The sequence below is a fragment of the Oryzias latipes genome, chromosome 20 (assembly GCF_053564925.1).
Source record: "Oryzias latipes strain Hd-rR chromosome 20, Olatipes_Hd-rR_3.1".
Lineage (NCBI taxonomy): Eukaryota > Metazoa > Chordata > Actinopteri > Beloniformes > Adrianichthyidae > Oryzias > Oryzias latipes.
This window is the reverse complement of record NC_136256.1, coordinates 23,853,275-23,879,179: the sequence shown is the minus strand read 5'-3', so window position 1 is coordinate 23,879,179 and position 25,905 is coordinate 23,853,275. Positions and strand designations below refer to the sequence as shown.

Here is a 25,905-nt window from a genome sequence, read left to right as displayed (position 1 = left end):
ATTAAACTATCGTTGCTTATTGAGAAAGTGTCATTACTTTGGCTATCATTCTGGAGGGGGGAAAAAAAAGACAGTTTCCATCATCTTTTTTAAATAGCTTCTCGTGACAGAGCTATTTCTCCTCTAATGAATCTTGGGCCGTCTCCTGACAGCTAATTAAAGCTAAGCTGGCTCGAACTGGAGACCGGGTCAGGGGCCATTCGCCCACAAATTACCGCCCTTACAGGCCCAGGGACGAGCCAAAGTGGGAGGGGCGTCGCATCCAGTCGCAAAAGTCAAATTGATAAAACCAAGAGAGACGCAGCCGAAGAACGTCCTTCCCTCGGCACTGCAGTTCAGCTATAGATTTTTAAGAACCACTTACAGTAACAAGGATATTTAAGCAATCAAGTGATAAAAAGAAACTTTAATCGGAACGCCGGCTCCTGTTTATCCCATCTCTAACTGCTTGAGTGTCCCACAAATCAAGGTGGTGAGGAAGGGAAATGGTTTCCAATTAGAAGATCATTTCAGAGAACAGTGAGCCTCAATAATTCACAAGCGTTTAAGGAGCAGTAGAAAGAAATTAGAAATAGCTGTTTTCTGCCACGTGACACAAAAGGAAGGAGGTGAAAAGTTCAACCTCCTACCAAGTTTTAAATGGCAATATTTGTCCAGACGAGGAGTTCAGTCAAGCCCACACAGAATTCAGCTGCTGACAGGCTTTTTTTTTTCTTTTTCCAGCAGAAGGGTTCATGAACTATGACACAATGGTGAATGTTCAGATAAGGCTGTCTCCTAATTGGGAAACGATCATTTTTGAGAGTTGCCATCAGTCTTCAGAGTATTTTCATTACTAAAGCATTAAGAAAGAACACTCTTTACTGTGAAAACCAACCGATACAGGAAGTATGTAAAGTCTGTGGACCAAGTAAACAGAGAGGAAAGTTCCTGAGAAAGACTCACCTTAAATCCAAGCAGGGGAGGTCGAGAGCAGCTGGTGACAAACCTCAAGAGTTTACGCTTTTCCTCTTCTGTGAATCCTTCCACTACTTCCCAGAAGATCTGGATGACCGGGTGATTGGCTGAGTAACCGCCTAAAAGATACAAAAAGTATATATTTTACAGTCTTGACTCAAACTTCAACTCCTTGACCTATATCTATTCTTCACATTGAATCTCTTTTTGTTAACCTGTCTGAAAAGTAAGCATCAGCAAAGAGATTCATATCTGTCATTTCTAGAAAGATGGCATGAAGCAGAAAAAGCCCTACATATTAAACACCAGTAGAATGTACTTTTAAAGACCCACTTTGATGAAAATCCTATTTTTAGTGTTCTTGAGGCATTTTTCTGATGACAAAGGACATATATAGAGAAAATTAGGCTTAAAATTGCATTTCTGTGTATTTCTTGATTTAAATCATTGTGAATCAAAAGCAGACAAAAAAAAGGTTGGAGAAAGATTGTATATGTGATGTAGAAAATATGATGGGTGAGCCACAAGCTCCCTGTTCCCCTGTGCCGCGGGGAGGGAAAGGGGGGCGGGGTTGCTCCACGCCAACGGTCCCACCAAAACTCAGAGGAGAATTTTTAATGAACCACTGCCACTCTGCAGATAGTTTGTTCTTGAAAATGACACTTAAAAAAAAAAGACTAAAAATTGCGTAATCATGATTAAAAGTCCACTGGGAACGCTTTTGAAATAAATCAAAGGATGATTGAAGTGAGTCTTTAAGGCAATAATGTGGAAAAAAAATCATAATACTCATTTCAGCCTTTCTAAGTAAATCTAAGAGAAAATAAAAATGCCAACACCCACCAGAACTTCATTATTAGAACCCACCTGAATAGTTTGTGAAGTTTTTCAGGTCTTCGAGACTAATTGGTACATAAGCTCCAGATATCAGCACCTGTAAATATGTTGTCCTTAGTTTCAGTGAGTAATAGAAATGTTTGAACTTGAAGTTTTTCCGTTTCGCCCCGTGATACCTGGATCTCCTGCTGATCAAACATCCGCAGCCACTCAAGGTTGACCACATTGGCCAGACCCTGTCTGAAAGCCAGGCAGTGAGGTCTCATGTGTTTGTTCAGCCTGTAGTCCGCCACCAAATGAATGTACGCTATCCGGTTTGCTGTGGTCACAGGAATGTCTTTGCCTCCTGGCTTCAGTTCAACCACCTGAAAAAGATTTACCGTTTAAAAAAAACTTTTTTTAAGGAAAAGATTTGATCTAGTTTACTATATTGTTATATTCAGAAGTTAACCCCACAATGAAGATGTTCCACTAGAGCAGATGGATTTATATCAATCACAAAAAGGGCAAAAAAAAATAAAAAATTCCCTGTTGATTGTGCCTGTATGAGGAAATCAGTTTGAATTAAAAAAAAGGAGATTATATGCCCCCAAAAGAATAGTTTCTACTGAAACTGCTGATGTGACTGCTTCAAATCCTGCCAACACCACACAGTGTGACATAAAAAACAATAAAGACCTCCCATCAATTTAACCAAACATGTTAAAATTGTTTTACCTAATCCGTCTGATATCACACCAGATTTTAGTGTATTTAAAAGTATACACAGATTTTGAAAACCAGACAGAAACTGAGTGGTTACAACAGATGACTGATAGCCTGTTTGTTTAACAACAAGACAAACTGAAGACTAAAAGCCTGGTAAGAATGACTCGGCACACCACTGACGCAGTCCTAAAAACTCATCGATAAGCTTCACAAAAGATTCTTAGTATCCCCATTCCAGGTTAATATGAGGTTTTGTTCTGGATTTTCCCTGAATGCTGTGTGCTTCACTCAGCGGCAGGTGACCACTTTCAGCCGCTTTCTGCCTCACCGTGAATTCTTATTATGTGCTAATGTAAGAGAATTACTGCTGTTATCTTGCTTGCCTTGGCTATCTCGGGAGGGCAAATGCAGGGCAGTCTGCTCCCGGGTGTGTGCCTAATCTTTCACAAATTGTTTTCCCTATCGTGTTTGCGATTGCCTATTTTGAACCAGAAGAGGCAGATTGTCGCTCAGGTGTTGTTTGAGAAGAGCTAATAAGACGCGTTAAGGCCCTGAGCAAACAGGGGATCAGTGGAGAGTGCAGGTGTCTTAAAGCCCTGGCGGCGTTTGTCGACATCACTGTGAGTTTGGAGAGGCAGTGCGCTTAAGAGCTGCCGGTTGCTTTTGTCAGGCGTGAGGTCAGAGCATTTCTGGGGGGAAAATCAGGAAAGAACGGTCAACAGAGCTTATGTGCTCTTCACACCGCAGTGCTTGCTTGAGAAAGACAGCGGCAACGTGCTTTATCACAGCTGAGCGGAGCATCAAGACGGAAATGAATCAGTCACGCCGCAGCGAAACACCAAACAGATTCACTGTGGTGCTGATGGCAGTAGAAATGGAGGTGAAAAATCAATACGCATTAGTTTATTCGGTCCAGTCCCACCGCCTCCCAACCAACAGTCACCTGAGCTTCTCCCAGGTCGTTGTTAACCACTGTGAAATTGAGGCCGAGCTCTTCCACATCATCCTCGTAGCTCTTCAGGAAGAGCAGGTTACGGTACATCTCTGGATCCAAGGAGGCCAGGTGGTGGATGTCCACATCTGCGCTGGTTCCAAGAAGCTTGGACAGGAAAAAACTGGCAAAGGGCAACTCTACCAGCATGTTCTCATACAGCGCCTGTGGAAAATGTGAGCATCATCAGAGGGCAGGTCCAGAAAACTGAACAGTCTATATCTAACTCTTTACCTTACAGAAGTCCCTAACAGGGGCATAGAAGTAAAAGAAAAGAAAAAATTAGAACTAGTTTCTTATGCGCCCGAGAAAGAAACTCATGCGCAGTTCACCAGTTGATCAAAGCTGGTGTAACCCCTGCACCAAAACAAACTACCGGTACACGACTCAGAGGGGAATTTCTAATAAACTACTGCCCCTCTGCAGAAACTATTTCTAAGAAAACAACACAGGTTTTTTGATTTTACTTAAAAACGTCATAATCATAAATTAAATAAAACAGTGGGAATGCTTTTAAAATAGCTCAAAAGATGATCAGAGTGGCTCTTTCAATGAAGGCTAGATGGAGAACAACCTGGAAAAGCAGCGGATGTAATGCTAATGAGCATACATGCTAAAAAAATCTGATCACAACGTAAATAACAAAACATTACATCAAAAGTGATGAGACGATAAATCTGACCACATCAGACTGGGATCAAAACACAAACCACAATCCATCTTAAACACACAGGCTTCTTCTCAACTCCACTCAAACTTTACAAATGCAGACTCTCACCTTGACCCTAAATACCATTAAGAACTGCAGCCGGGCAGGTGACTCATAAACCCAAAGCTAATGTACTGGTATAGTTGGAAAAAGAGCCCATTGAAGACGTTAAATTATGCGGGTCTTTATAAATGATAGCGCAAAAACCCTGACCGCATCAGCTAAATGGATTATAAATCCAGAGGATTTCCATAATGTATGCCTCTTAAACACACATGAATGCATAAATCACAGCTATTTTCTAAACACAGGTTAATTGCACAACTTCAAACATTGTCTATTTTATATGCAAAATAATCCACTTAGCATTACTCTAGTGGCCGGTGCTTGTTTCAGACCATATGTGCCGCATGGCCCCTTGAAACCTATCAATAACACTTGTGCCGGGAAGAGGCAGCAATAAGGATATGGAAAAACCTGTAGCCTTATTTTTTTCAACGCCACTCCCTTTATTTATGAGTGTTTATTGCCAGAAATTGTGCCAAAATGACTTGGGTTGGAAAGAATTAATTATCACAGCTCGGGCCTTTTAATATAAGTGAGTGCAGTGGCAAAGCAATTAAAGCAGATCGCGGCGCCATCAGGTGGAATAAATGCCAACGGCATAGCAGGTGCATTCTGTTAGCTGCCAAATAAATTTCTTAATTTACAACATTAAAAATCAATGAAATTATAACGCCTTTCAAACGTATCTCAATCGATCAGAAGTGCAACCTTCACACAACTCTTGAGGAGGACCGGTGAGAGGAGAAAGCTGATGATGAGGATGAAGTGGAGGGGGGGTGAGATCTTCCTCACCTTTTACTCTTAATAATGTGCCAGTCGATCGGCTAATGAAAGAAATGAAGCTCAGAGGGAATCACTCACGAGTCCGATCCCTTCTTGATGAAAATAACTTTTTAATTTATGCTGAAACCACAAAAGCAAAGCAACCTTATCTCATGTTTTCCAATTTGTGTCCTAAATCTTTCAGCTTGTCAGCGGCTTGGACCAGTGAGGAAGAAGGATGATGGCCGGCCTCTATTCTGATGTTCAATCCTATTTCAGTGAGTACCCTGGACAAGCCACTCCTGCCTGTAATACATCACCTCCACAACAATGGCACGCCTCGGACATTAATTAAGAATATTAATCTCCTGTGTCCTTTGAGCCGCAATGTGCACTATGCACACTGCAGCGGCGGTGATGCAATCTCAATCCATATAAACGGTTGCCTTTTATCCAGGCAATAATGGCACTAAACAAATATCAATACGCATCTCAAATGGACACTCAAACGTCCATTTTTATGGAGAAAGAGGAACTTGAGGAAGGGTTAATTGAAAGTCAAATTCAAATTAATTTCCCTCAGTCTAATTGCCCGTACCATTAGTACCATAGTACCGCAGGGACAGCAATGTGGGGCTGCTGATTGATCATTTCTCACCTGCAGAGGAAACATGCAAGAAGAGTTCAAATGCTCTGATAAATGGACTCAGCACTGTTTAGTGCTGAGTAAGAGAAGAGCCCGAGATGTTCCGGACTGTAAAACAGATCAAAATGCTATTACCACATGCTTTGAATGCTTATTTATGCCCTCTTCTTTGTAGGCCTGCTGATTTAATGCCGGCCAAATGCAATCACTACACAAACAAGAGGTAGGGAATCATCGACTAATGGAAGTCCTAATTGAGAGGCGTCCACTTGTCATGAGGTAATTCTTCTCTGGACCAAGATGATACACCCCAATAAGGAGGCCATCTTGATAAACAACCCCCACCACATGCATTAGGGATGATTTAGAAATGTAAGGCTCTAACAAATAGTCCCATCCAAGAAGGGGAAGGACAGACAAACAATGGTGAAAACACATCAAGGACGGAGCTAATTAACAAAAGAAGTCTGTGACCTTACTCTAAAATCTTTGAGAGAAATAAGGATGAAGGAATTTACTGTAATACAAAAAACATCTTTTAACCAGTGGCGTATGATCAAGCTGCCTTTTGCACGGAGGCTAACCTTTCCGAGGATCCTGCCCAGGAAATAGTAGTGTCTTGTGAAGGACTCTCCCACCAGCATCTCCGCTGCAGGATTGGGATACAACAGTCCCTCGTTTGTTGTCTTGAAGAAGCCCTGGTTGGGGTTGAAACCTGACTTGAGGAGCTCGTTGAGGAACTCCCGAAAGATGCCACCACCATCGATGCCCGCCTCATCCAGACCATGAGCGTTCAGCAGGTGGACACGAATCCTCTTCTTTAGGTCTGGTTCTAATAAAGAGGCAGAAATCAGGAGAGAATTAAAATAATGCATATTTGATGTCATTCAGGGCCCTTTCATTATTGTTCATTACGATGTATTAATATCAAAAATATGATTACACTACATAATTTTTGATTGTTGTATTTTAAGTCCGTTTATATACTCATTTAACATAAAACACGTGGACTTGATATAATGTTGATGCATCAATTGTTTAGAAAAATCATTTATAAAATCAATTCCACACTATTTAATCTGGCAAAAAGGTTTGTACATGATGGCTCATTTGTTGCATATTTGTTACACTCAAACGTTTTCAGCCATCAAAGATATGTTTTGCATGACAGAGTACCCAGACCAAAACTACTCTAACCAAAAAGAAGACGAAGATTCACCTCAGTTTTCTGCGAAACCTAACCTTGATTATCTCAAAGAGTTTGAAGAAATTTTCTATAAACTGGCAAGAAGGCTGTAAATCTCACTGCATAAGGAGTAAAAGTAACAACATTTAAAAAAACGAACATCCATACCTAGAATGCAGACTACAACTGTCACAATAAATCCATATTTATGGAAAAGACTTCTGGTTTTTGTCTGTTAAATGTAGATTTATTTATAAGTCGACACTTGTTCTGTTTCTCACTGGCTCTTTTCTGCAAAAACAAACCTTCCAAATACGTTTGTTTTTTGTTAATTTTGCTAGCTTTGGGGTTTCAATCTAGTTGTCTGTGAAGCGGCTTAAAGAAAATATCGCGAGTGATCGAGTGACTTGTGTGGTGTGAGGAGGAGAGAATCCAGTATTTTCCACAATAAGACTTCCTCCAGGTCAAAATATGAATAAAATGGTAAAAATGCAGGTTGAGTTTCTTCTTTTTTTCTCTCTGTGGCCCAGTACCAACTGCCCCACGGACGGGCACCAGCCTGCAGGGGTTGGTGGCCAGTGCCTTAAAGTAAAGACCCTTGGGATTTACAACAGGACAACAACCCAAACAACACCAGAAATACCACTTCTATATCTGACTGAGATGCTTTTAAAAAGTTGTTCATGATTCAAAACTCTCAAATGTAATGAAACTTTGGCCTAAACAATTAATGGATTTAGGGGGAAACAGTTTTTCACACCATGAACAGGTCCATGTTGGAATTCTTTCCCCCTTCTTATAAACATCTTTATTTAAAAACTCTATTTTGTGTTCAAATGTGCCCCATTTGCCTGAATTTACCTTAAATGCAAAAACTAAAAGATATCAGGCCAGAGGGCAAACCCTTCATATTCTGAATATCCACCAAAGCAAACACATATTTAATAACATCCAACAACAGATCGATTATTCCGGAGAAAATGAGCGGAATGTACGGTACTTTATTGTGTTTTTAAGGAAATGTTTTCCAAGAAAGGCCTTTCTCAAGTATTCAAATCAAACTCAATAAAAGCTCATTTTTCAAAACAGTTCATGTACAGTGATATATCAAGGCAGCTATAACTTATAGACACATATATGATATAGATCATGTCTTCAGCTCAGGTCTCCTACTACTCTTCTTAATCAGGTCGCTCCCAGTGAAGTACCCTTTCAAATTTGAACACAAAAGAGGTGCCTTAAAATAATTGATTCAGCTTTTATGTGGTCCATTACAATAATCAGAACCACAATTATGCTTTTCCTAAATTCAGTTCTGCATAAAAGAACCAGGTTTCTGGTTTTGTTACAAATACAACCTATAAACAAGATCCTCCGATGTGCAATTTTAATGGAGCCTAATAAGAGTATGAACGGCAGCATCATTCACTACAGTGAGTGTTCTCCTCTTCTCTGCAGCCATCGTAAAATAAAAGTAGGAAATAACGGCAGCAGCTGCTGCTTTTCCTATGACGAAGACACAGAAAGAGCAATTCACGCAAAAAACAGCGCAAAGGAAATCCTACCATTTTCTGGAGAGAGCTTATCGTAAGCATCTTCATAGATGTAGTTTCGTCTGATGGTGACATTGATGCCATCGGAGAAGGGCCCGTCGCCCTGCACGTCCCGTTTGTCAGCAAAGATTAGCCTCTGGAAGATCTAAAGGGCAGATGTGAGCGCGGTCACAGAGTCAGCAACAAATCCTGCCACCAATAAAACTGTGGTCTACATTTGAATTACTTCCCTTTTTAATAAATACGGTAACAGTTTGGAAAAAGGTACAATCTAACTTATAGATAATAAAATGAGGCTTCCAAAAAAGTGAAGTGATAAAAAATGTCTTAGTCTATTGCTTCTGATAAAAGCACGATTCAAATTTCAGCAACAGAGATTAAATCTGTACATGATCCTGTCACCAAGCAGATTACTCAAATCTGACAGATTACAGACGATGCCTTCTAATTTAGTGAACACATAGTAGATGGAATTCATCTGTCGCAGGCGTGTTTGTGACGGCAGGTTGTACCTTTACTCGCTCCTCAAAGGGAACAACAAAAGGGAGTTCTGTGAGGATGGCCAAGTTCCTCTCTTCAGACACAGACAGCTGTGGCGGCTCCAATCCAACTGCACAGAAGGAACAAAGTTGAATCGGTCGATTAAAGTGTTTGACACCCAATAGGAAAATTATTTCCAGTCTAAATACTTCTTTAAGGAAGAATTTACTATTCATTCTTACAAACTAAATTGTACAAATCAAGACCCTCAATATGTTAACTTTAAATTCAAAGCATTTTGATTTTTTACATCTTTTTAGAACAGATTAATTGAAATATTTCACATTAGTACAGCACCACATTACCCTCAGGGTAAGATGTCTTGGTACTTTGGTACATATGACTAAACAAATTCCTTAAAAGGTATTTAGTAGAGCTAAATTGTTTTTCCTTTTTAAAAAAGTAGAAAACAGTTTTTCAAGTCTATAAAAATTGGGGTAAAAAGAAATGTGTGTGTATATATTTATATATAAATAAAGTTTAGACACACCTTCTTATTCATTTGAATGAAAAATATAGATAGAGAGATAGAGATAGAGATAGAAATAGAAAGATATTATTTAAATTATAATAATAATTATATATATCAGTGATTTTTTGCTTTTGAAACTTAAGCGTAAATCTGCATTTATTTTACTTAAATAACAGTACGACAGAAATGCATAAAGCACTATAAACATACACTCCTTTTTTTCGAACAAAACTTCTGAGGGCGAGCTGTAATAACTACATTAAGGTGAATTAGTTTTATACTAGTAACAACTCCATACCACCAGCTTCAATAGATTTAAAAATTTGGTTTTTTCTTAATATTTTGTAGTAATTGTAGTTCTAATTGACATTTTTGTCCAAAGCATTTCACAAGTCTATAAAGTAAACAAAGATCTTATTTCCTAATCCCTCATTACATGCAATGAAAGGGAAGTTTCCCTCTAGCTGAATTTTATTCAACAAACAAAAGTACAAAACATAAAATCAAAACAGGTAATAGAAGCAGTGTCAACAGGGCTAAAGAACAGTCTTGAAATGAAGTCAAACTTTAATACATCAGGTGTTTCTCCCCAACACTCATAGTCATTCCTCACTGTTCAGCTGTGATAAAGAGTCTGTCCAGTGTTTACAGACCTGCCCTCCTAAAGCCTTTTAATAACACCCTTTTAATTAACTCATCTGTGAGCTGCCCATCCACCTGCTTGGACTTATCCATTAAATTGATGTTTATTTTGTACTAAACGCAGAATTTAGATCATTTAGCAGGTAAAAAAAAAATGCCAGAATGGCTAAACCGCTCTCCATCCTTCTCCATTCTACTGCAGCTCAATTATTCTGCTCAATTAGTCAACCTGATCTGCATTTTCCCATTAGGTTTCCATCTTTGAGGAGAAATATGGCCTCGGAGTGGTCAATACGCGTCTCATTCATCAGCCTCCGACCTGTCCATTTAAGGAAATGAGAAAAGGCCAGACAAACACGCACCAGATGTGGTTGAGTTCATCAGGTACATTCCTACTAATTGAAATTATCCTATACAGCCTCTGAACAGCATTAGCTAGATCATACACACACTCTTATCAGCTCGTTTTCACACCACACAGGAGCCAGCTCTAAGGAAAGACTGCCTTTTTCTTCAAGTCTTTAATTGGATCACAGGTCATTCATTTTGGTGAAATTAGAAATGATCCTTGCAGTTAGTCCTACATGTAACATTCCATAACTAAATGGTAAATGGCGCCTACCCGTATAGCGCTTTTCTACCTTCCTCGAAGGCCCAAAGCGCTTTACAGTCACAGTCCCATTTACCCATGCACACACACACACACACACACCCACACACACACACTGCCCTACACTGGCGCCAGCCGTTTCACCAGAAGCAAGGTAGGACTCAGTTTCTTGCCCAAGGACACTTCGACATATGAGTGGGCAAGGCGGGAACCTGCAAACAACCGATCAGAGATCGACCGCCCCACTATTGCACCACATGATATAAATCCTTTTATTCACAGTATTGTTTCAAAAGTATACAATCAATAGTCTAAGGAGAATCTACAACCTGTCAGTCGAAACATCTTCAAAGATTGTTTACGCTGCAATTAGATCCTCCCTATTAGAAAATAAGGAGATGACTTCAAGCTCTTAAGAAGAATATCAATATTGATAACAGCTCCATAAAATATATTTTAAAAACACAGAGAAGGTGACTTTGAACGGCTATTACTGTGATTTCCCAAGCTATGTGTCAAATTGACAAGCATTATACGATTCAGAATTTGTATCCATTGCCAAACGCCAACGGAGCATCCCTGTTCTGTCCATGAAATACAGCATCGTGGATTAGAGGTTTGGTACACAACAGTCTATTCTACCATGGAATTATGAGGGTCAATATTGTTGAGGGGGATGAATGCAAAGATCAATAGCTTTTAAGTGTTCCATTTTATCATAGGATTTAAATATGTGAATGCAAACAGTTTGGCGTTTATCACTTCCATGTTGCTCTAAATGGAAGCGCTCATAAATGATTTACACACAGAGTTTTGTGAGATCTGCAGTTAGTGCTTCAGAAGCTCAAGATTTATTTTTATTAGATAAATATTCATCTCCAGATTAGTCAGATGCCTCAATGGAAGACATTTAAGTCGTTGGCTAAAAGACAAACTTGACTCTCGACTTTCTGATTCCAATCCACAGTGCATAGTATCTGCACTGATAAAAATAGAGATAGTACAAATGATATGAAATATTCTCAAAATTTTGTCCAATTTATTTCCACCGTGATAAAGAGGGAAACCTGGTTGTTGGAAAACTCAAATGCGCCAAACAAACTGTTCACGCTTTAAAAAGAGGCAAATAGATTTACTCCTATTTATATTTACTCCTAAAGATAAAAAATATTGGGATTCTGCACTTTACCATCAAGCGTCGACTGAAGAGGCCCAATACGACCCATCCTTCGTGTCCTCCACACATGTCTTGCTGAAGGGACATACAGTTGTGTGACCTTAGGAGAAAAGATGCTGCTTATAAAACTGGAATCAGCTGAAACTGTTATGACCATTGACTGTATATTAGAACTGGGTCAAGTGAGTGTGACTTGACCCAAGAGGACTTGCTTCCGGTTCCAACGTAATGAATGAATTCAGTCTACTTTTTCGTGATACAGACGTTGGAACCAGACAATGTCAGTATGCAGTGATTGGTCCATGTCGGTCAGAAACAACATTTCTATGGCAACCACTCACACTAATCAGAAGTGAGCTTGTTAGAAGTCCACACCCCAACTACTTGAAAGGGGGCTTGGGAGAATCTCTCAATCAATTGCTTTGAACGTATGACATGAGAGCACATACTGAGACATCTGATTGGCCAGATGAAAAAGAGCAAGAATGGTTCAGTCATTCTTTTTGTCAGAATAACAGTTGTTTCTCTGATAATTTTGTTAACATATTCTTCCTAATCTTAGGTTTTTTATGATATTTCTTCTGTAGTCCAAGATAGTCAAGTTTTAAACTGGCCAAATGGATGCCTCAATAAAAATAGGTCGTCGGTTGTCATACAAACATTGCAAAAATTGGCAACTGAATTGACTTTTTTTGGTTGGAGCCGGAAATAAACCATTTTCTATGGTAAAACCCATAGACCTTATTTAAAATATATACACATATATTATCCATAGTTAAAAACATTCATAACAGGACAATGTACATAACTATTTGGTGTTTACTTTGTTAATACTTAATTGATACTTAATTAATTAACAGGCAGCTCAAGTCAAGACGTTCTAACTGTACCAAACATCATTATATAACTAAGCTGCAAATAACTAGACAAAGTTCTGGCTCATTTTTCTCAGTTCTGAGCTCCATTTATCAAATGTTACACTGAGGTCAATGCTGCCTGTAAGAGATATTGACCTAAACCACAATGAATATGCAGAGTTTTAAAATGATCAACACCTGACACGGTGGGGTACATATGGGCTAACAGTAGAGGTAAAATCCCCAAACAGATATGCACCTTATCCGCTCGGATGTTGACCTCATCAGAAAGCCAGTGACCTTCTGGGCAGAAGGGTCGTCTGATGTCCCGAGCTTTCACCATCTTCACCAAGTTAGTGATGACCTGTGTTGCAGACACACAAACACACACAGACACACATTACAACACTGTTGTTACCCTTAAGTCATAAACAAAAAGTACATTGAAATGTTATGTAATAGCAAAAATGTGGGACTAATGTAGTGTTTTGGGCTTTTGAAATGAAGTTCTTTTTCTTTAAGGAAAGCAATTTGAGAATTTAGCCATTAGTGCACCATTTATGGAGGGTATAAAAGAAAAACGACCTGCACTAGCCCTCAATTTCCAGCGCTCTTAATTACAACAGGGTTTGCTGACATCAGCTATAGGTCAGAGAAAGCTAAAGCTTCAAGGTTCTGCAGGCACTAGGTTTACAGGAGGCTCACAGCTACAAGAACATACCACCTAAATGTGAGGTTATCCATTTTTCCTGACATTGTAAAGTTCAGATTTCTTTTCCCACAAACTTGAAACTACTAGCAGGTTGATAAAGGTTGAATGTAAACCAATATAAGAAGTCTGAAGGAAAATTGGACTTTTATTTATGAAAAATTAGTTGTGATGTGCAGCATCTTTAACTCTGTAGAAAAATACTTCCCCTTCAAATGCTCTCAAATCTCATCCAATCACAATGGGCTGCTCTGTTGCTATGGAAAATTGGAATAAGACAACTTTGAATAATCGCTCGCATGTCAATGATGTGATACATCTGCCATAACAGTTACAGCCAGTCAATTTCCATAGAATGCATCAACTGGATTTTTTTTCCAGTTGAAATGCTTTTCTCTGAGGCGTGTCATTTTCATAAAGTGATAATCAATCCCGGCCAATCACCAGAGGCAACCATAGCTCGCAATAATGCCAAGTGCAAAATGCTGTAGAGGTGCATGGAGATGGGGTTGGAACAGACCTACCCCCTGACTCTGGGAATGAATAAGCATTCCTTAATTAGCCCATCGGGTTAAGTGCAAACCTTAATGGGCCTTTCCCAAACTCCAGCGTGACATCGTTCTCCAAACATGGCCAAGAAGAAAGTTCCATTAGCAATATTAATACAAGCTTAGTTGATCATTTTCATTCAATTAACTTCTTTCAATTAAATAGATAGCTGGACAATAGAGGTGATAAAAGATGGGGAGGGACGGCTGATGACACGAGGCAAACATTAGTGTGTTAGGGGTCACTAACGTTAAACCGACTGTAAATCCCAACGTTCAATTTGGAAAATGCATTTCCCTGCTCCCCACTTCTTTAATGGGTCGTTTGAGCTGACAAGGGGCCTTAGGGAAGATCTTTTATAAAAATTCCCAACGTCCTTTTCAAGCGTTTTCCACCGTTTCACATGTTCATTTTTAAACCACTCCTAAAGCTGAGAACCGAGCAGCTTAAATGTTTGCTCTTTGAAAGGGAAACAAAGAAGCAAACGAAAAGAGTGGAAAATGTCAAATGAGAATAGGATTAAACTAATGTTTTCTGCCTCATTTCCTCTGGGTAAATAACCAATGGGTGACCTCTGTGGTTCTCCATCTTGTCTTTGCCTGCTCATGCATGCATGCATGGCTCCCGCTAACACAGATAATCGGTGTACCGCTCTGCCTCAATGCACAGGGAGACAACAGCACAATTAGGTCCAATGATAATGTGTTACAGACACTATCAAGTGTCAACCCCAAAGAATACGACCCATTTACTGTTTATCAAAGAGGTTTAGGAAATTCAGAGGAAAACAGCAGCTTGAAAAATGTTTCTCAGGCACAATTGTCCTGAAAGTTAAATGACCTACAGCACAAGCACTTGTCTCATTTTTCACGCCAACTACTTTCTAAATCTTAATTTTCAATTTTATAATTGTTGTTGGATGCAAAACAAAAATATGTGCAAGTAAACACATATTCAACTAGCAACTTCCATCGTATGTCGACTATTCCCTGAGTTAATTGAATGTATTTTTACTAAGTAAATGCAAATTTCTGATTTGATTTGCTTTTCAGTAATTTGTTGCTTTTTTGTAGAAAAAAATGCATCTTTAGTTTTAATGTCACTACTAACTTTTGTATTCATTTAAGTTTCCTCGCTGTTGAATTTATTTAACTTAATATGTCTAAATAACTATTAAAATGAATTCATGTTGTGAGTTAATATTGCTTTGATTCAGTTATTGGCAGTGATTTCCAGTCCTAGTGTCAAAAAATCTTATTTTGAAAGTCTTTTTTCAGTAAAAATTAAATCTCCTGACAACAGATGTCTTTTACCTGTAATCTGAATCATGCAAAACACATGACAACTAAAAGAGTAAAGACAAAAGTTTTTTTCTGATTGAAAAAAAAATTAAACATTACTGCATGTCTGCCTTTGAACATGCAGGCAGATTTTTACAAATCTGGAGTAAACAATGCAGACATTTAAAAAACAAAACATGTATTTTGTCTTACCTTGAAGAGCTGCACCCATCGCTTCTGCTCAGCTTGGATGCGCTGTTGGACCTCATTGTTGGTCTTGACACCCACACTGCGGAAAGCGGCCATGTATTCCTCTCTGTGCTCTGTTTTGGTCTCAGGGTAGGCCAGCTTGATGATTCCCAGACACGCGTCTCTCAAACAGCGAGAAAGAGCCACCAGCTCCGACAGCGTGAAAGGCATCATGAAGGATTGTACATGACCTGTTCCGAAAAGGAATTATTTTTACATAGACTGACTTTCCTGTACGTAAAATTCTGGGAATGTTTCCTGTTGTCTAAAGTTGAACAGAAAAAAAATATTTCATTTTTTAACAGTAAATGACAAGTGCAGGATGAAGGAGATGGCGGCTTCAGGAGATTTTCCAGCAACTCGTCAGGATCCTTTGCAAAACTAAACTGTTATGTCTGAGTTTTTTGTTCCCCAGCTTTACAGACCCCTTTCCAGGTGCTAATGGTTGGACTGATAGCTTGTGATCTGAATAAAAGAGGAGTTGGACCAGTCTGTTGTCCAGTTGTGGTGGCAACAGGCTGGACTCAAAGGTTTTCTTCTGGATGTAATTTTATTGGAGCTTATAGGGGAGAGCTGCCATTTTCTATGCAACCTTTTTCTCCTGTTAATTCTGGTGGCCGGTTAGTCAGTGTGTAGGTTTGTGACTTTTATTTTGTAGGATTTGAGCTAAGTCTGTGGCCTTGAGTGTACCTGACGTTAGGATGCTCCTGGGGTATTCCCAGTTTTGTTTGAGTTCTGCTATCTAATAAATCTAAGTTTATTTTCATCTCCAGTTCTTTACCTTACACATTCTTTGTTTTCCTGTTTGACAGAGGCTAGTAAGAGCAAACAGAAACGAACGACAAAAAACTCATGTCTCCATTCAATCGAAGCAAGCTGATGGGCAGGGTCCTTTACCTTCCATTTCATGTCCAAAAAACTCGCTGTCGTGCACAGAGATGAGAGAGTGGCTGAACAGGGAACTGAAGAGATAGAAAAGCGGGATGATGCGGTTGGAGTCCTCAAACGACATGGGGGACCCTCGAGAGATAAGCTGTAGCAAGGGCACCATGGAGCTAGAGGGAAAGAACGCAAGCAAACATTGTACACAGACAGTTATGAAAAGCCAGACATATGCAACATAAAATAAACACCCTAAGGCTCACCCTGTGATCATTTTGGTGGTCATGGAGGTTATCAGATGCCACAGATGCTGCAGGAACCTTGCGTTGAAAGCTAAGCTGTACAAAAGTCTGCAAATAAAGAGAAACACACATTTGTCCATCCATAAACATTTGTTTAGATTATACATGAAGCACTTATCAATCAGAACTAAGACGAGGCGTATTAAAGCCATTTTCCAATAAAAGAACCAATTGAAAGAGCAATAAAATGACTCTCAGCCAAACTGTCTGCAGGGCTAAGATTGTTAACTTCATCCTTTTTAAGTAGAGGACACAAAGAAAACCGAAAGGCAAAAATACGTGACACCATTCACCAACAGTTATTTCATAGAATTTTCCTGGCCTTTCTCTCCTTTTATATTTTGCGAGGGCCAAAAGAAGAGATTAAATGAGCCATTAAGCTTTATTTAGGCGAGGCACCTTCCATTAGTAAACTAGTTGCTGGTGAGGGTGCCCAGCGTGGGTCATAAACAGCCCTCATGCTTCCTGCTGGAGCCCCATTTAACTTAATGGCTAGGGGTGTGAGACAATGGGGGACAGCGGAGGAGGAGAAAGAGGGGGCGGTGGCGGTCCTTGCCGTGACCCCTGAGCTTGAGCAAGCTTCCACACTCACGGCGAATTACAGGATAACTCCGAGAAGGGCCCGCATACCTTCTCTGCACTCAACAAGCTCTGGCACAAGGGTGTGAAGGTGGTCTTTGTTCAAGTGTGTGTTTGTTTGTCCTCAACTGCAGGGCTTTTCACACTGAGGGTACGTACAAGTGACAATAATGTGGTAAAAAAGCTCAAAAACAAAATGAAGTGCCTCAGAAAATGACAAAGAAGAGGCAGCTATAAAGATGGCTGTCTTCACCGGGGAGCTTTGTGTACATTCACATCCGAGACATTGTGAGTAAAAGTAAAAGAAAAAAAAAAAGGTTATATTTATTCATAGTGACGTTGTCCACACTCAGGTTTCTACCCCGACAACCCAATATGCCAGAAGTGGCTCTAAAAAAACTTCAAGTGGAATGAAAAAATGGACATTAGCTCAGGAGTGTCAAACTAACCTCCATAAGGGCTGAAAAATAGTTTGTGACCATCTGTCGCGCGACCGCGCTGTGGAGGAAAGCGCAGACTGCTGCTGTAGGCTTGTCATGTGGGTGTTTGATTGAAATGAGAAACAAAGCACTAAACGCCAGCTGACACGCTGATTTACAGCCCGAAAGAACCCGAACCCCATTTCAATCACGGAGTGAACCACCTATAAACAAAGTCAAGACCTCAGAAGGAGGTTACGGATGTGTATGTGTGTGCGAGAAAAATAGCAAATTAAAAAAAAAGGGTTTGATGAATAATGCCAGGATCATTTCCTTTTGGATGTGATGGAAGAATCTCTGATCAGGAGAGACCCGGCATCCTCGCTCAGGTCAGATTTGATAACGCGGAGCTGAAGAGGGATTACACCTTAATGCAAATTAGTTTTTGCAGACTTTTTATTTAGAATGACAAACATGGGGATTCCTTGACAAAAGAGGAAAAACAAGCAGCAAGCAGGCAAAAGTAAATGAAGATCACTTTTATCGGTGTGGCTCTATTAGTGTCTGAGCTTCACACGAGGCTACAAACAAAGTCAAACTGCACCAAACATCTAAGACAAGAGCAAAGCTGCTTTAGAGCATTTAGAAATGACAATGTGATTCTCCGTTGTTTGGACTTTATGTAATCCAATAAAGACCAGCAGGCAGCCTGCAGTTTCATAGACCATTTTATAACATATTTATTAAAAAAGCAATGCGCTGGGCTAGCCACACGACTGGATGCCCTATGTCTCTTTCTTGTGCAGTAGGAGCAGTAAATCAAGACAAGGATGCAATTTGCCCCCTTTAGCCTCTTGTAAAGCTATCCTGTCCACTCCTGCAGTGATGAATCTTTCCCTGTGAGCTAATTATTTTGTACAGATATCCAATAATGATAGAAGATGGAGGACGGGGTTTACACTAAAAGAAGAGAAGGATGAGGGGATGGAAAATCTACACTAGCACTAGCACCGACTACTAACCAACCGCACTGCAGCTTCACAAGCTCAGCTATCCACAGGGTATGTTAGGGTGGAAAAATAACTAACCTAATGTGAAATGCTTCCAGTGTAAAATCTCTCTTTCAACCAATGACAGACACAAGCTCCATCAGTAATTAACTACATCAGCTTGACCTTCCACCAAGTTAAGTCGAGATCATCTCCTGTCAATCAATGCACCGGCCCGCCTCCTCCCACGCCACCTCTGACATTGGAGTCCTAATGTAATCAACCCGAGAAGGGGTAATTGCCTTCATCAAGAACCGACAGCTTCCCTGACATCCCTGCTTCCTCTGCCGGTTGTAAATGCCAGTGGGTGCAGAGCACAGAGAACTGTCCGTCTGCCTGCATCACTTCCCTCTTATTTACATTATTGCTTGCAGGGCAAAAGCACATAAAGACAGGTTTTCTCTCAGTCAGGACAGAGTGTAAATAAGCTTAGAGATGAGAGGGGTTTTTTTGTGATCCCAGACAAGTTAAGCATTCGACCAAATAAAAGATAGGAAGGATTTGAACCACATCTATTTTAATAGTTCATTTTGATTCGAGGAGGATTGCTTAAAAGTGAGGTGCAGCTTGGATTTAAAGCATCCACAAACATTTCGCGGCCCTGTTGAGGTTTTTTTTTTTTCCTACCTGACTTTGGGCACCATCAGACGGTGCTGCACCATGAGTGTGTGACAAATGGAAGCCATCATTGTGAAAACGTCCTCGCTGGCCGAATCCCTCCACACCAAGTTCAGCAGGGCATTCGTCTGTTGCTTCGTGTCCAGTTTGTGGATGCATTCCTCTGTTATCTGCTGCACTGAAATCCGGCTGTTATCCTGCAAGAGATGCAAAGCAGACGTTTAAATAACTGCAGCAAGCAGATAAGATCAAAGAAATTAAAATATAACATGATAAACTATAATCCGAACTTGGTTTGCATTGATTACAATAACCTTTTTTTACACAGACTGTTTCAGTTCTCAAATAATCCATCTTTAGATGCAAAATTTAGTCTTTACTGTTACAAGAAGCTCCTAATCCAGCTATGTTCCCTCATTTTTAAATCAGTGCTGTAAATAATCAACAGAAATGAGTTTTTAATGCAGGCAATCATTTATCTTTTTATCTTAAACTGGTAGACAGATCTACCAAAGAATAAAAATTGTACCTAAAATTCTTTATTATTCGTTGTTGTTCATGGATTGTGAAATTTGTAAAACTGGTGGTTTGATTTGCAGTTCCAGGGATTGTACTGTGAACATTGTTTGAAGTATGTTCAGACAGATATGATTAATCTCGCCAGAATGCGAGGCTTTTTTCTGTTGGCCGCAGGTGAGAACAACTCTGGCTCACAAGGTTTGTAGCAATTAGGTTAAGGGTTCAAGTTGGAAGAATGAGCCAAGATATGGAAACGAGGTATTTGCCATGCTTGTTTTTGTTTTTCTATGCATCATTTTACTCAGCTGTATAGTGTAATGGCGCAAAAGCAAACAATGTAAACCCACAAGAAAAAGTGTGATCGTGTGCAGAAATGCAAATAAACACCCTTTGCAAAAACTGACCGGAGCCACATAAATAGAAGCTCGTCATTTTAGGTGCTTGGAAGGCATGTGTACATTTTGTGCCGACTGTACCTGCATGGTTGGTGGGTGGATCTTGGTGTCATCTTCATCCTCAGACTCGCTGCTCACTTCAGGCCTGCTGGAGCTTTCTGACACCGGCAGCAGAGGCAGCAGCGTCTGCAGAGCTCGCAGGTAGAGCAGGAGGCCCTCCTCTGACAGCGAACCTGCCAACACACACACACACACATTCACCTCTGTCCAATTCACTATGCCTCTCCCATGGTAAACCATTTAGTATTATACTTTCACTTTTTGAATACCTTCTTTTTTAAATAAAGCTTCATCTCACTCCGATGAAAATTGTGTTTTTGGGTGTATTTTATCTTTGACATTTTTCTGATGATGGAGGACATATATAAAGAAAATTAAGCTTCCATTGCATTTCTGAGTATCTCTTTACTCAAACCATGTAAATCAGGAGCAGATAAATAATGCAGTTGGAAAAAGAGCTTATTCATGACGTAGAAAACATGCTGGGCGGGCCACGAACTCCCTGCTCTGCTCAATTCTGATGCATCCACTTGCAGAAAACAGATCCATGTACATCTTAGTTTTTCATCGTCTGAGCTGGAATCTGGATCTAAACTGTATGAATGAAAAACTCCAATATTGATCGCCATTTTTGTTGCAGCGGTAATGTTGGGTTGGTGTTGTGAGGCGCTAGTGGAAAAGCTTGTAAACAGAGAGCTCTCAGCAACGAGAAGGGGAAGGGGGGGCGGGGTTACTACACGCCAACAGTCCCGCCCACAACTCATGTAAATTTCTAATGAACTTCTGCAACTCTGCAGAAACCATGTTCTAGAAAACAACGTTTTTTTGTTTTTTTGCTAAAAATGGCATAATCATAAATAAAAGATCAATAGGAATGCTTTGAGAATAGTTTAAAAGACGATCGAATTGGGTCTTTACTAGCGGAAAGACAACATATGGAGTAAAAGGGAAATGCAGTAGATAAATATATGTCCTGAAATTCTTTCTGCAAGGCTTACCCAAACGGTTTTCTCCTGTAAAAAGGACAAAATACAACAGCCATGGTGCCTGGCTGTGCGCAGCAGAGGAAGATACAACTGTTGCCTGCAGGGAGCTCAGGAAGGCCTCGAAGGGGAATGAAATGCGGCAGTCTGAGAGCGCCGGGATAAAGAAGTGAAAGATCTGCTCGGTAAATGGGGCAGAAATAAACTCCTCAGTAAACGCTGCAAATACAAATTGCCTGCAAAAAAAGCAAAAACAAAAAGAAAGAAGGTAAAGAAGACATAAACAAAGCTTAATAAAAACACTCGAGTAGAAATGGCTAACAGGGTGGATTATTTTTACTTTTCTTTGCATGAGTTTGCCAATGTTTCCTTTCCAAATAGAGCTGCTTTGTGTATCCAAGCCACACACATCTGGTGGTTCAAGTAAGATAATTAGCTGCTAGAACCAGTGTGTACACAAGTTTCTCTCACACCCGCCTTGCTTTTCTTCTGAGATGAATAGCCGTCCTCTTGTCGTTTGCTATTAAGAATGTCTCAAACTCAGAGCAAACAGACTGATTTTCTGCGCCGAGTCTGAGAGACTTTTATGGCTTGTTGTAAATTGGTCTCAATTAATTCTTGTTTCCCCGTAGAACAGAGGGGACAAAAAAAAAGGAGTTCCAGTGTGTCAGTTAAGCTTAATGAATGTTTTATGAAGAGTTCACTGAAGACAAAGGACGCTAGCTTCTCCACCTATTTACTGAACTTTAGTTCCGTTTACTGCAAGCAGCGGAAAACCTGCAAACATGCAGATGAAATTTTAAGCAAAAATAATCGATCTGTTGATCTATTGATCAAATATTAAAATACTCGTATATCTTTTTTTTTCTTTTTTTTTTTTAAATCTTATTTAACTTTATTTTCGTTTTGATTTAACAAATTCACAATAATGCTCTGAGGTTCAATAAAATGAATTTGCATAATTTCTCTTGGTTTACCTTGCGCCTGTTGTGCAAGAGGAGTAAGTAAAGTGCAGAGGCTTAAGCATGTGCTCCAACAATGTGCTTGCCAAAGGGACAGAGGGAGCGTCGCTGTACTCCAGGCTGGAGGGAAGCCTGTGATTCACAAGAATGTACAGCGACCTGTAGTATCCTGTGGGAGGACACACACGGACATTTGGAAAACGTGAGTAAAAGGAAGAGAAATATAAATATTAAACACCCAATCAAAGTCTGTCTTACAAATACAGGGGGGGAAAAAAACAAAATATTAAACTTGGTTAGCGTTTACAATTCTAACTTGTTCACTTTTGTGTGATATTAAGGCTTCAAAAGAAAGATTTACAACATATAAAATGACTAAATTTATGTTTAAAACTTCTGATAGTGCTATCAAAGAGTCATAATACTGAAAAAGCATAAAGGCTGTGTGCGTTTCAGATAAAACTGTTTGAGGAATTAAGTTGAATTCATTCTAATACACATTCGACAGCCCTTATTTATATATATATAATGCTTCTGTGCGACAAACTGTAATAACTCACAATCTTAAAATTTTGCTTCACACAGGCGACAAAAATGATTCATATACGTAAAACAACATATATGTTAGTGTAGAGTACTGGTAACTTACCTTTCTGTACCATATAGTGCAAAATCTGCTCAAGTATCAAAGCTACATAGTTAGCATCTAGAATTACAGAAAGATATGTTTTCTCTGAAGAAAAGACTTCCAGCATGCGCATGGGAACTGCAACATTTAATCTGTCGTCTGTAGAGTTTTGCAGAAGCCTGAAAAAAGAAGCGAAAAAGACATAAGTGAGTTTAGATCCTTCAGATCTTAATTTATGTAACGCCCGATTAGAATTACACTCCCATGTACTCCACCTGCAGCAGAAGCCCAAGATCCTCCTGATTTGAAACATACATGTCTGCTTTTGCGGGGTGGTCAACAGCTTTACAAACAGTCTGTTGTGTTTCACCAGGTTCTGGCATAACCATATCTTTAAGAAAAACAAAAGCACAAAGGATTTCAGAATACATATCTCTGGGTGTGATAGGAAAGGGGAGCAAAGACAAATAAATGTTGCATTCTTACCAATCTATGTGAGTCCAGGTTCTGTCTATAGAAAAATATCAGTCGTCTTGAAAGAAGGCAGAGATCAGAACTGTCCAGAACATGCTGGGCTCCCCCTGCCTGTGTCTGGCTGACAAAAGTGTCAAACTGGGCTCTCTGAATGGCATACTGGTAGAAAGAAAGATATCTGAGGTAACATGCAGACAACTAAAGGCAAAACAAGCTTCATATTCATATAACTACAAATGTAAAATGAATAAGGAATTCATTTTTTCTTTTGTCCTTACAATGCAGCGCTTTCCCTTCATGTAGCCTAACTGCTATTGACAAAGAAAGAACAACTTTTCAATTTATGAAACAAAAGTAGTAGAAGATCATTTCCATTTCAAACTATTAAGGTTGTAACTTGTCTACACATCTGCTTTCCTAAAACCTGAAGGATTTTATCATTAATTTATGGACTGGTGGCTTCTATGGTTTGTCCCATACTCAATACTGCGGCATCACGACTTTGCTCTTCTGATCTATGCAAATTCTGACATCTACAAAAGCTTTAAAGAAGTTAGCATCTTTAGTAAATAATCAGCGGGCTCGCAAGATGAACGTATGTGAAACCATTGAGACAGGGTTTAGACACAACCTGATTAACATACCTGTTGTTTCATGTCCTGATAACCACGTATGTAAGACTGAATGATGATGGCATTCTTCAGTCTTTTTCTTTCATCCTGGCAGACAAAAGAAATTAATCTTACATTCAAGTTAAGTTGTTACATTTTAATGTAAAATAAATATATAATTTGAAATCTACCCTTTATTTATTTCTAATCTGCATTTTAAGCGGTCAAACACAAAAAAGGGACAGAAAAAATGTCAAAAGCACAACAATTATGAACACAATAATACCACCTAATACCAAAAAAAGCACAACGACATAAACTAAACATTTAAACGTAGAAATATTTCAGCAAAACCTCAATAAAATTAGATGTGTTTGATAAAAATGTGAATCTTTTCTGCAACATTTGCAAACCAATTCAATTCTACTTAAAAATGCATGTCAAAAATATTTCCTCTTTGAAACAATAGTACTAATGGATCACCGACACTAATGCTTTTAAAGACCCTCTCAGCTTTTGAGCAACCCAGTCCCCCAATTGTCTTCCCCATTGCTCAGAGCGCTCCGTTTACCCACTCTCCCGCTAGCTTACAACCCCTAAAAATCACTAACCTAACATTACAGGGGCAACAAAAATGGTGAGCATTATTGGAGCTATCCAGTGGTACGGTTTTGAGCCAGACGCCAGGAAAACAAAGACGTGCATGGATATAGTTGTCTACATGTGGATGCTTTAGAATGGAGCGGATCAGGGAGCTTGTGGCCCACCTAGCAAGCTTTTTTTTCAAACAGCATTTTTATTTATCTGCTCCTGATTCACAATGACTTTAGTAGCAAAATACACAGAAATGCAATTTTGAGCTTAGGGTTGCTACAAGAACATGCTAAAAAACACCATTCTCATTGGAGTGGGTCTTTAAGAGATGTTTAATAACTTACTTCTCTTTTTCTCCTTTCTTCTTGTGTTCTGTGCAACAGGGATGCTTTCTCTTCCTTAGAAAAGAGCAACAGAAGGACATGAAAATACTATAGCTAAAAAAAGACTCACAATTATACTTCTATACACATAACATGTACCTTTTTACTTGCTCCTCCAAGGGACACCTTGGGTCTTGTTTTGAAATCTCCCTCGAAGCTAAACATCTTCAGATGCTTCCCATCGACTAAGGCTTTTTAAACACTTCTGAAAGACAAAATAAATCACGAATGGGGTCTGAAATGAAACAAAAACCAGACCAGCCGGCTCGTGACTCGGCTCATATCCATAGCCTGGAAATATAACACTAGTACGATCCGTTAACATCGAGTGTCTAGACTAGACTAGACATCATCCACAAATACATTTGCTTTATGACAGACAACACAGGCAGATCTCTTACATGACTCAACACCCAAAACAGCCTCAGTTTTTACTGCAACAATAGTTAGCTAGCCAGTTATCTCAGTTAGAGTTAGCTAATGACTCAGCAGCTGGCACAGGCTTAATTTGGATTTGTTGTGCTTTCAAAACCAAAGTAACAACGAACACACAAAAAGAGAAACATCTGTTGACAATAACGGTGACACCAACTCCAGCTCAAGGTTGTAATATGATTATGTTGACATTATAGCAAACGGCTAACCAGTCGCCGGCTAAGCACACAGGCTAATTTACGAGTCCGTAAAGTCAACGGCACACAGAATAAACAACACTGGATCGGTAACGTGCAGATGGTTAAGCTTTACCTTTGTTTTTACCTAAATAAAATGAAAAAAAAATTGGCACTGAGAAGGTTATTCGTCTGAATCCAAACGTCAAGTCTTATTTTCCTTCTCCCTGAAAATCAACACAGTACAGTAACTTCGCTTCTTCCGGTTCCTGCTAATTCCAGGAAGCTGATTGGCCAGGATGGGTGTCAATTTTGATTTAGCCCCGCCTTTTCACT

General features: G+C 39.6%; 1 protein-coding gene and 1 long non-coding RNA gene across 2 annotated transcripts in view; one reads left to right on the top strand and one right to left on the bottom strand.

Annotated features, from left to right (window-relative positions):
• Positions 1–5,992, top strand: part of LOC110017261 (uncharacterized) — an 11,476-nt gene extending 5,484 nt beyond the window's left edge. The window contains exons 2-3 of the long non-coding RNA XR_002292610.2: positions 5,236–5,308; positions 5,852–5,992. This is a non-coding gene — a long non-coding RNA (uncharacterized LOC110017261). The remainder of the gene's footprint in view (positions 1–5,235; positions 5,309–5,851) is intronic.
• ube3c (ubiquitin protein ligase E3C) overlaps positions 1–25,905 on the bottom strand; it is a 27,391-nt gene extending 1,486 nt beyond the window's left edge. Inside the window, exons 1-23 of the mRNA XM_004081117.5 lie at positions 25,706–25,905; positions 25,058–25,163; positions 24,920–24,973; positions 24,015–24,089; positions 23,383–23,529; positions 23,172–23,287; positions 22,918–23,075; positions 22,284–22,437; positions 21,322–21,542; positions 20,345–20,496; positions 19,359–19,546; positions 16,646–16,732; positions 16,398–16,555; positions 15,465–15,691; positions 12,973–13,077; positions 11,869–11,956; positions 8,928–9,025; positions 8,428–8,560; positions 6,261–6,508; positions 3,446–3,658; positions 1,971–2,159; positions 1,825–1,891; positions 946–1,076 (exon numbers count right to left, since the gene is read on the bottom strand). Coding sequence (XP_004081165.1) covers positions 946–1,076; positions 1,825–1,891; positions 1,971–2,159; positions 3,446–3,658; positions 6,261–6,508; positions 8,428–8,560; positions 8,928–9,025; positions 11,869–11,956; positions 12,973–13,077; positions 15,465–15,691; positions 16,398–16,555; positions 16,646–16,732; positions 19,359–19,546; positions 20,345–20,496; positions 21,322–21,542; positions 22,284–22,437; positions 22,918–23,075; positions 23,172–23,287; positions 23,383–23,529; positions 24,015–24,089; positions 24,920–24,973; positions 25,058–25,123 — 3,075 coding nt within the window. The 5' untranslated portion in view covers positions 25,124–25,163; positions 25,706–25,905. The remainder of the gene's footprint in view (positions 1–945; positions 1,077–1,824; positions 1,892–1,970; positions 2,160–3,445; positions 3,659–6,260; positions 6,509–8,427; positions 8,561–8,927; positions 9,026–11,868; positions 11,957–12,972; positions 13,078–15,464; positions 15,692–16,397; positions 16,556–16,645; positions 16,733–19,358; positions 19,547–20,344; positions 20,497–21,321; positions 21,543–22,283; positions 22,438–22,917; positions 23,076–23,171; positions 23,288–23,382; positions 23,530–24,014; positions 24,090–24,919; positions 24,974–25,057; positions 25,164–25,705) is intronic.